This window comes from Patagioenas fasciata, chromosome 5 (genome assembly GCF_037038585.1).
Source record: "Patagioenas fasciata isolate bPatFas1 chromosome 5, bPatFas1.hap1, whole genome shotgun sequence".
Lineage (NCBI taxonomy): Eukaryota > Metazoa > Chordata > Aves > Columbiformes > Columbidae > Patagioenas > Patagioenas fasciata.
The window spans coordinates 54,774,277-54,785,692 of NC_092524.1; the positions used below are offsets into that span (position 1 = coordinate 54,774,277).

An 11,416-nucleotide genomic window follows, 5' to 3' on the forward strand; every position below is an offset into this window, starting at 1 on the left:
AAATGTCCAAGGAGAGGCTAAGGAAAAGAGAAATTAACTCCACTTTACTGACGGAGAAGTGGAACACAGTGGCAGTCAGGCATGGCTCCTGCCTTGGAGCTCACTGTGGAATGAAGAATTTCCTGCCATCGCCCCTTCAGCCTTGTGCTGTCCAGGGGAGCCGAGAGGAACATTTCCACTTGAACAACCCTTCCTGTCTCATGATTGCTGTGTAAAAAAATCCCTGCATATGGAATCAGTGAATGTTTTAGCCCTTTATAGAGACTGTTTCTTAGACCCACCAAATATGTTCTGTTGGAGTTGTTAATGGTACATCAAGCCCACCAAATTCTGTGTGGTTCTAGTCTTCCTATAAGCTGTACCAATGGTCTGTGCCTCCAGCACACTGACGCGCATTCTGCCTAGTGTGCATAAGGAGACTCCATATTTTGGGGGAAACCAGAAAAATTAGCATTGTTGTAAAATCCACTCTTTCTTAACAGGCCCAAAGAGTTCATAGAATGTGTCTCACACATTCGTTTGCTGTCCTGGCTACTTCTGGGGTCTCTGACACACAATGTTGTCTGTCCAAATTCTCCATCATCTTGCATGCCTATTCCACTGGATGCGGGTTCACAAATTGCTGACCACCTTATTGTTATTCTGATTGGGTTTCCAGAGCAATCAAAGGTAAGGGATTCTGTGTTTTGGGTGGAGATGTGTTATATATTGGCCTTAGTATTGAAAACATTTATTTATTTGTAAGAAAAAAGGAGGGGTAGGTAAAACCTTATTAAAACCTGGGATCTATGGAAATAGATCTCTGTAGTTTTTCTTGCATAGCTGCCTCTTCATGCGTAGAAAACTGGTGATGAAATCACTACAGTTAAGTTCGAGATTCAACTTTTTCAAAATATCTCAGCACGGGAGCGAGGAAGGAAGAACTGAATTCCAAATGGAAGCTTTGGCAATGACCATCTCTGTAGCAAATCTCTACAAAGTTATTTATTCTGTATAGTAGAATTGGATAGCCTATACATGATGTTATGATCAAAAGTTAGTTACAAACAGCAATGGTTTAAGTACAACTTTTTTTATTAAGGTTCTCTGGACAAAAAGAGTTATGGCAAATTCTAAATAATTTGTGACAGTAGGTTAGCACAGATATAACAGCACTTTTTGACACCAACCAGGTTTTTATTAGCAATAGAAGCAGAATACATTTATCTTGCATGTAAAATCCCCCTTTCTTTCCCCTCACCTGGCAAAGACACTGATGCTTTCCATTCATTTCTTTAGCCTTTATTTGCTCTTTCAAATACCTTTTTCCAGTTACCAAGCAACCATTGCAATATTTGGTGCAGTAGTGCTGCCACAGAGCATGAATCACTGTTGCACTTGCAGGCTGAGAAAGCATCTCTGATCAGAAACATCCCTCTTATAGTGAGACAGTTAATGTCCAGCACTACTGTGAGCTCAGACACTGTAATATGTAACACACATTAGCAAAGAGCCATGCCTGAGTATGCCAAATGAATTCTCTGTTAGCTTTTCAAAACTCTTTCCTTAACTGTGAGCAGTTCTGCCCCAGCAAGGTGGAAATGGATGACAGGTTAACAGAACAGATGTAAAATGATGTATTTTGTACAATAGCCTTCCTTTCAGGTGATCAGGATCTGAATGACTTACCCCAGCAGCATTTTTGAAATGAAGTAATATGTGCTGGAGCCTCCAGACCTTCCACAGGTTGCAGTGGAGTTTTCCATCAAGAAAGCCTCAGAACTAGTCCTGAGTAGCTGTTCTGCAGAACTGATTATCTCTTTAAAGGGATTGACCTTAATGCTATACACCAAGATTGCGTGGGACTGTGTGTTTGCAAATGCAGTTTTTAGTCTGTAAATGTAAAACCAGTTTTTAAACATGAAGGAGATGCTATCAAGCATACTTGACTTACTAGTTCCTTATGGGAGGGAAATGTGGGAAGGTGAGGGCCAAGATTGCACAGTGGGACGCATGACAGAGGGGTACTTTGAAAGCCTCTGCACTGTATCCCAATACACTTATTTAAATAAATATTTTCCTCCGTTTTCTGTTTATACAGACATCTGTTCTGCACATGTGTTCCCTGTTCCATGCATTTATATTTGCTCAGCTCTGGACAGTGTATTGTGAACAAACAGCAGTAGCTCCGACAGTCCAGAACCAGAACGAATTTAGCTTTACAGCAATCCTGACAGCGCTGGAGTTCTGGAGCCGGGTGACACCAAGCATCCTACAGCTAATGGCACATAACAAAGTGGTGAGTCAGGTGCTCTGTACAGATTAAACTTGGAGGGTTTGGCTTTGTTTCAATGGAATACATCAGTCTATGGATAACATCATAAAATAGCTTCGATGCTTTAGAGAAATTAAAGCGAAAGTAGTGGTTTAACCTCACAGTGGGCCTGAAACAGGATCTCCCTGGAACAGAATCAAGAGGCACAGTCACTGCTTGTTGGATTAACGGCTCCCTGCATCGGGTCTCATTTTATATTCTCCCTGCTTTTCACAGGGATCCTGTTCTTTCATCTGACTCTGCCTTACAGGAGCAACTAAGTGTTTTAGGATAATTTTGTAGATATCCATTTGAATATTTTTTACCACATGATGGTAAAGAAATACACAAATGCTGACACTTGGCTACTGATAACCCATTGGTTATTCATCAGAAATAATTTACATAAATATCTCTGGAAACATTTTTGAGTAATGAATTACTTGAAGGAGGTATCTCTAAAGATACAGTTTGAAAGGGAAATGTTTGCTCTGTCCAGAAATCATCCAGGCCATTTCTTGGAAAAACTTTTAAGTGTTTATTTATCTCAACTACTCACTGCTGTTAGAACAGCTTTGTACAGTAAGAACCCAAAGGGGTTCCAGCAGCCTTCTCATAGGTGCTACCTTTGCTTCCCTTTGATTAATGATTCTCTGTGCCTGCAGGGTTGGAGCTTGTTTCTGATGGGCAAGATGTATTGTGTTTCCCACTTCCCAGAAAGTCATGACAAGTCTGTCATGACTTGTCAAAACTTTTTAACTGAGATGGTAATTAGTCGCTCTGGCTCTGGAGAACCTGGTATTAGCTTTGAGTGAGAAAGATTCTTTATACATGACCCAGTCTACTAAGTCAGGTGCTTTAATTTAATTCTTTGGGTTTTAATTCTTTGGGTTTTTTTGGTGCTTTTTCTTTTTTAAATGGAGATCTCTTACCTGTATGGAAATTATTTTATGTAATTCCCCTTTCCTCGTGTGAAACATCTTCCATCCCAGGCAGGTATGGGCCTTTGCCCTTTCAATTGTAATTGCATGGACTGCACTTGAATATCTTTGAACTGGTTACTATTCCCTTGTGTCTTGTTCATATCAGGCAAGGACCACCTACAGCTGTCTTTAAATGATATTTTAGCCTTTGACATCTAGTGAGGTCTCTGTGGTCAACAAACCACTATTGCAAACAGTAGTTCATGAAGCTCCATTCAAATGAAGGGGAAATGTGTATAACACTTCTAACTAGCCAGTGGTTTAATCAGACACAGAGGCTTCTTGTCAGGCCTTAGGACAAGAATATGACCTGGAAGTCCCAAGTTCCAATCCTTATTCTGAAAATATCTCACCATGTGGCTCTAGTGCAAGTTATTATCTCTCTGCCTCAGCTATTGCTCTGTGAAATGGAGATATTAATACTTGCCCGTCTCACAGGGGTGTTCTGAGGTTAATTAGTTAGTGTTTGTAAAGTGTTTTGGAGATTAAAAAGCACTACAGTAAAGCTAAGTTTATTATTGATGGGAATTTACACATAGTTCAGACAGGCACTGTAAATACTCACTGCTGGCTCAGGGTATTTGTCTTGTACCTGTGAATTTACACAATATAAAACATAAAAGGCTGTCTACCACTGATATTTGCATTTGTCATAATTCATGGTGCAAAATGGAAGAATTATGGACCAGCTGCCAGTTCGGAACAATAAATTGTCTTTTGAGAGGGGAGAAAAAAAGATTTTTTTGTCAGTATGTTAATTTTCAAAGATTCAGTAAATAACAATATCAATTCCTGACACACTGATTGGTGAGAACTACACAGCAAAGGCATGTAAAAGGTTTTATGAGGTCTGAAAAGAACAAAGCTGAAGGCAACTTGTTTTGATGTAGGATATGAATTAAAATCCATCAAGCACTTTGAAATATTTGACAGATAGGTGTTGCCTCATCAGGGGAAAACTAAATAAACAAAAACGTCCCTTATGTGCCTATGTAATATTTAGTTTTATGTGTCAATGGTTAATAAATACACATCTAGTGTTTCAGCGTAACTGCCAAGCAAACACAGGAAGATTCTTTCTAGAGACTATTGGGTTGGTTTACAACACTGTTATGCTGGACTCTAATTGGTTTTATGCTTCTTTTTTTTCCAGATGGTGGAAATGGTGTGCCTGCATGTGATTAGTTTAATGGAGGCTTTACAGGAATGCAACTCTACTATCTTTGTAAAGGTAGGCAAACCACACCACGAATAGTTAGTTAATGATGTTGCCTGTCTGTTGTGATTTCTAGACATACTGTCCTCTGCTTTCCCTCCCACTCAAAAAAAGAAAGTGGAATAAGCTGAGGTTGAATGCTAATGCAGAAATAGAACTAGTAGAGCATAACAAAAAATAAAATCTCTGGTAAGAAGTAAGGCCAAACCATAATCTCAAATCCAAGTTCTCCTGATTTTTTTTTTTTTAAATGAACTTCTGATCTGTTTCCTCCTCTATTATTGCAATGGTCTAACAAACTCAACTGATGTCACTGACTTTGAGAACCTGTAAGTACCATCTGAATTTTCAGCTGTTCTGTAGCTTTTAATCATCCTATGTCCTTTGCAGATCATGTCACTGTTCTGCTCATCACATTCTTTTAGATTGATAACAATAACTTAATCCCACAGTGATTTTCTTGTTCTTATATGCCTATGTCAAATATTACTTGATAGTGAACCGTCTTCCTCAAGGATGTGTAACAGAGTATTCATTGGTTAGAGAATCAAATCCTGCATGCTTCATTCATGTAAAATTCTTTTTTTTTTGGAAATCAGTGGTCAGTCTCATGTGGGTCACCACATTGTTTTCAGAACAGATTCCCGAAGCACCAGGGTAGCCTCACAAGCATAAATTGATTTTACTGGCCTTTTTTACGTGTTTTCCCATTGCATTATTCTGAAGGGAGTTTTCACATAAAATATCAATAAATCAAGTAGTTAAATGCACTCTGAATCTAACTGAAATATGCTGGTTTATGTAGTTCTTCTGTTGCCATAAAGGAAAATTCTGACTGTTGTTTTACTCTATACTTTAATGGCCAAGCAGGAATTGAAAATAAAGTAGCTGAAATTGAAGGTCTTGATGTCAACTGGCATGAAAATACAGATTTATAGTCAGTAATGACTTGATTTGCTAGAGAAACTCTGCCACTATGGGATGTTAAAGTGATCATGGCTGTCCCTGGAAGAAGTAAGGGTTCCTCTTCCAGCCAGTCCAGGATGTCCAGAATTTGACAAGGATGAAGATTGGCTTTAAAGCTGTGAAAAGAGAGGCATATAGGGCCAAATTCATCTCACAATTCAAATAAATACTTTCAAGGAGTTATATTTGAAACTATATATCCATAATATGCTAAATCAGATTAGAAGAGCATTGTTGGTGCTACAAAATTAAGCTCATAAACCTGTGAAATTCAGAGTTAAGGTGCTAGGCTTTCTTTCATGTTCAGTGGATGTGAGATGGAAGAGTCTGGGTGACCATACCCCCTTTACTTAGCCTGAAAGTGAACTCCTGCAGGAACAAAATACGTACATAATAGTATTGTAGGATTCCTAGTCCCGGGTTATCAATTTTTTTTCAAAATTAAATAATTGTAAAAATATTTATTGTAGATCTGAAAGTAAGTGTCATGGTTTGGGGAAAGACTTACTGTATGTCAGGATTCCTTCAAAGAAGCGGAAGTGTAGAGCTTATTCACATGGGGACCAGGAAGTGAGTGGCATCTTTATAATTTAAAAAAAATATCAGCTTTGAGACTGTCTCTTTTTCAGAGGCTGTGGAGAAGATCTGAACTTTGTTACTCCAACTTCAGAAGTTGGCAAAGATGACAATTCTTTGAATATTAGTTGACTGGGCGTTTTTTGGTAACTTATTTTATTCTAGCAATCTTTTATTGTCCTACCTTTGATAATGAAACAATTTTATCTTGTGCTTTAAAGCTTTTTTTTTTTTTTTGTCTTTTATTTCAGATATAAGCCTTTCAAACAAGGTTTAGTTTTCACTGAAGGAAAGGACACAGTGTAGTGAAAGAGCCTGGGTTTTTAAACAGAACATTCTCAACGCTCTTTTGGAGATTCATTCAGCAAAATTAATCTCAATGACTTTCTCTTGGAACTGAGCATAGTAGCACTGATAAATCCTGACCATTTATCCATTTGTATTATTTACTGCAGTGCCTTTTATTCCATCTAAGGAATCAGGTGCTGCAAAAACTTAATTTGTTAATGAGGTCATTGCATGATTCAACACATTTATTTTTAATGCACCACAATGAGAAAATTCGTGCATGTCATGTGATATAGGTGATTTATGTGATAGCTGTCTTAGGTGGCCATTGTCAGTACGACAAGAGAAAATATGTCCTAAAACAAAAAGAGAAGATGTGAACGGTTCAGCGCTGAAAGAAGAGCTTTATTTATGCCTGAGATAAGCATTCCTTCATCTCCTTCTTGTGCTGGTGCTGTGAGGTTTCCTTTTCCTGGTGTTGTGTTGTCCTTTGCTATTAAATTAAACTCACACTGACAGCATTGGGTCATGTCTTGATTGCTTCCTGTGGTCTTTGAGCCGTTCCCTGCATTCTCAGAGGATATTTTTTGGATCTTATGTTAGATTATCTTTACCAATCTGGTGAGGAAAACAAAGTTTCTGTCCTGCGAAAACATTCCAACTCCTGTGTATTTATTTTTCTTTTTAAGTTGGATGAAATATATGTATCTATACATGCACATATATGAAGATGCACACATACATATATATATAATTCATTAGATTTTGCTCTGAGGGGAAGCATTCTGCTTTAGGAGGGCTGAAATGACAGTGTTCAGGTTTCCTCCTGTTTTTTTGTGTCAGTGGAACTGGGAAACTGGCCTTCCAAGGAAAGCCACTGATGATGGACACCAGCTCCCTGCTGATCACAGCTCTCTGTCTGATCATCAGATGTATGTCTGAGGAGTTTGGGAAGCAAAGGGAGCAGCTCAGCAAACCACAATGTCTTCTCCAGAGAGCCAGGGGTTTTAAGCAGCTCCAGCAGCTGCTGGGTAGACAGCAGAGTTGAGGAGCCAGAAAAGTACAGTGACCAGCCTGTTCTCCAGCCTGGTTTCCATCAAAACTTGCACTGGAATCAACATAATTCTTTTGAAAATGTAAACTCCAAAAAAATTCACAGTGCCTGACAGCAGTCTGTTCTTCCAGCTGTTCTTTCTAACTAGCTTTATGTATTCTTCCTTTGTGAAGAAAAGGCTGGCTAGGGATTAGGTAATAAAACTCAAGTACTTCAATAAAAACGTCATCTTGTCTCATTTATCTAACTGGCAGCTGTAGGAGTGGAGGGTTTGCTTGCTTGTGCCTGCAGCAGAATGTTTCATTTCCCTAAATGTGTCCAGACCTTGGAAGTCAGAAGTGGCGCTGGAGGACAATGATCTGTATCTAACCTTAGACCGCTACAGCACAGATATCAACATGAGCCAGTTTCACTGACTGCCCTTTATAGTCAGTGGAGATAAACAGGTATTTTTGGACATGACTCATCTTGATCTATTTTAGATACCTGCTTTAGGATGAGATGAACTGGATGTGAGAAGTGCTTGATTCTCTGAGCTGACTGTGAATGATGTCCAGTGAATTGGTTCAGATGCAGAGGGTACCCTGAGTTTTCTGCCTGGCTTCCCTCCTTGCTTGACATACTTCTGACAGTAGTCCTGTCACCACGGGCTAGCTCTGGAGGAACTTCGTTAGTGCTGATGAAATTTTCAGTGACATTTTGTTGTGGGCAGTGAGGCACAGAGCATGGCCTCTCAGTGTGCTTACCTGTTCCCTCCTCTCCAAAAAACACATCAGGACTTGTGGTCACTGGATCTTATTAAGACCTTAATTAGTGTGAGAGCCCATGGAAGGATATAAAGAACTCACGTGTCTGTTGCATCTGGCTGCATTCCAGCTGTTTTAGAGTTCATCTCTTGGTAAATGCTGAGGTTTGAAAATGGTTCTTCATCTGGTAGACTAAGTAATCAGTCCTGACAGATCTGCCTATGATTCTCCAGCAAAACAGCACTGAAATTGAAACAATTATCATTCCTTGCACAAGGGAAACAGCACTTTATCTAATGTTGTCAATAGTGATTAGGTTTAACTTGCAGCTCTTGGTAGCATAATTGGCAAATTGCAATTTTAATGCCATTTGGAGGAACATTTTAGAATAATATCTTCAGTGGTTAAATTAATATTGGAGAACATGAATACTTTTGCTAGAAATGCCTCTCTGTCTTCCATAAGCTTGTCATGTTGTACTTACTCAGAAATAAAAGTTCTCTGAAGAGCAGGAGAGTGAAATACGTATTGATCCAATCATGGGTGACAGATTCACAGATCTGGCCTTGTCCTGGATAGTTTGAATTTTTACCTCTGCTCCCAGGCCTACAGGTCACATCCTGCAGTGAAGCACTGATGTGACTAGTGGCTTATAAAATGCTGTTTACTGTTTAAATATCTGGCCTGTTATTAGGAACTTCTGCTGCATGTTTTTTCAGTTCTTGACATATACCTTGCCATGCAGAATGCTGTATTTATTCCAGTAGTACCCATATGCACATACAGAAACACCCTCACAAGGAACATAAGAAGTGATTTTCCTTTAAAAAGTTTTTATTCTGTACTCTCATTGTTGCCTTAAACAGGATATCAGTAATTGTGACTGGTGATTCATCATGCTACAAACAAGAGAAGCTGACTTCTTTGCCTCTGAGAGTTACCTGCCCCAAAATATATGCATCATTTAAAAATAACATTTTCAGATTTGTGGTTCAGGCTGTGTCCATTTGGACAGCTAAATGTGTTAGATACACCCTTCTCTGTCTCATAGTAACCGGACCATGTTTACTGTCACTTGTATAATAACGAAATATTCCCCTCTTTTTACAGCTCATACCAATGTGGTTGCCAATGATACAGTCAAATCTAAAGGTAAGTCCTTTCTAGTATCTTATCCCTTTATTCTTAGTATTATACATTACTGTAAATTCTGGAAATAAGATCACTAGACTCACTGAAAATAGATCCTCTAACCAGGTTCTGCAGCAGCGCCTTTCCTCCCCGTTTACTGAGGTTGGTTATTCCCTGAGCTATGGTTTTCTTGATGTCTTAGGCTAGAGAGTCCCCTGACAAATCAGGATTGGGATTTTTGGCTGAGGAGATGGATTTTTGGTTCCATGGCAGATATTGCAGGCCTGCTTACTTGGGTAAAGCTGTGCTGGCTGGTGCCATTTGTAAGAGAGAGCAAAGTGGATCACTGTGGTTTGCCAGTCAAAAGAATTTTGGTAGTGGGAATGGAAGTGTTGAAATTGGTCTCAGTATGGAGTTGTTTCTGCAATCACATTGGCCTTTCAAGGCAACGCTATATATATATTAGCATATATATACATATGAAATACATATATATGAATGTATGTATTAAAGGGAGGAAACTGAATGTTTTATGTTATTTCAACAGCATTTATCTGCTGGACTCCAGCTACGTCTCCAAGCCATCCAGAGCAATGTCAACCATCACAGCCTAAGGATGTTACAGGGGTCAGGACAGATGAACAACAGCTCGTCCGTGCTCCGCAAATGGCTACAATGTACCCAATTTAAAATGGCTCAAGTGGAAATACAGTCATCAGAAGCTGCATCTCAATTTTATCCTTTATGATTCATGTAATTTGTTCCAAATGTTCATTTTTAGCCTAGCAATAACCGGATTAGAGCTGTAAAAGACCTTTTGTATAAATCAGTATAAAGAGTATATAATTTATCTATACTTTTTAGCCTAGGACAGATTGTGGAAAAGCTAATAATGGGCGAAACAAATAGCCTGATCCTGCCAGTCTTTAATTACACTTACTCAGGATCAACAGGCTCTCAAGTCTGCATTCGTGAACAAGTATTTGCAGGTTTGGACTCAAATCTATCACATTGCACATATCTCTCTGATCACTGAAATATCTTGTTCTTAAATGTTTATTTACATTGTTTTTGAAGCTAAGACAAAAATCACTTTTCTTTAACTTTTTTTTTTTTTAAATAGAATTGTGAGTATTCACATACATATGGAAGTGGTATGTTGCTATTTTTTGATGATAACAAAAGCAAACAGTGTTTTTAGGAACCTTTATAGGAGTTGGTTTTTTTTTTTTTTAGATTCACAGCTGGCAATGCAATAAAACCCATCACTATAAAACAGTGATGTTCTAATGAGGCTTTTTGTCATCATCTTCTGGGAAAACAGCAGCTTGTAAGGAGAGCTATCATAAAGTGCACTTAGGTTGTTAAAATGTGCCAATTGTTTTGTCTTTTTCTTCAATACTGTTTTCCAAAACTACCAAGTCTGATTTATTATTTTTTGAAATACTGCTTCTTCTTCATTGATTCTGTGGTACTCTTCTTTGTAGGTTTCATAGAAGCCTCTTTGATTTTGTGACTACTGTGTTGTATTTTTCTGTCAATACTTGTATACAGTGCAATTAAATATGAATATCCCAAAGCTATTCTTATTGATGTCTACAGAAATTATCTTGCAGACTTAGAGAAGCATGATTGGACTTGAATATTTGCATACTGTTGTATTAAACGTAATGTTTAATAACAGATGGATTTTAATATCATTAAATGACTCAGCCAAACCCCAGGGGAATCTAAGGAGCCTCAATTAATTCAGTGGATTTTCCATGAAGTCTTGAGAGCACCATGATTTACCACCTCTAGTAATTAATACCTAAATCTGTGCAATCGCAGTTGTATTCCTGAAACGTGCTGATTAGATGAATAACAAACACACATTTAAGTTGTGTTTTAGAATGCTATTAAATTCCTAGTCTTGATTACTACTCTCAGAATAATTTTTTCTTCCTGGTAGCATGGAAGTGGAAGGTCATACCTGTAAAGAACTGCCTGAATACACTGCAGTTTTGTGGATGGTCAGTCTTACCTCAGTGCATTTACCAAAGTGGAAATGTTTGCAGGTATGCCATTAAAATACACTTAAAAATATCCAACCCCCCTGTCAAGGTTTAATTGCAGGGTGACAATAAACCGCGTCAGATACTTTGTTAACCCCCTCTGCCCCCC

General features: G+C 38.5%; 1 protein-coding gene across 16 annotated transcripts in view; it reads left to right on the forward strand.

Annotated features, from left to right (window-relative positions):
• The window catches only part of UNC79 (unc-79 homolog, NALCN channel complex subunit), a 110,771-nt gene extending 99,800 nt beyond the window's left edge, over window positions 1–10,971 (forward strand). For 14 of the 16 annotated variants that reach the window (XM_065840026.2, XM_071809588.1, XM_071809576.1 and 11 more), the window contains 5 exons: window positions 483–669; window positions 2,081–2,278; window positions 4,430–4,507; window positions 9,233–9,274; window positions 9,801–10,971. In XM_065840026.2, the coding sequence (XP_065696098.1) occupies window positions 483–669; window positions 2,081–2,278; window positions 4,430–4,507; window positions 9,233–9,274; window positions 9,801–10,001 (706 nt within the window). In that variant the 3' untranslated portion in view covers window positions 10,002–10,971. Of the gene's footprint in view, window positions 1–482; window positions 670–2,080; window positions 2,279–4,429; window positions 4,508–6,087; window positions 6,181–6,285; window positions 6,841–9,232; window positions 9,275–9,800 lie in introns of those variants that run through there. The other 2 variants (XM_071809579.1, XM_071809581.1) reach the window with 2 other exon arrangements.
• Window positions 10,972–11,416: the final 445 nt, after the last annotated feature.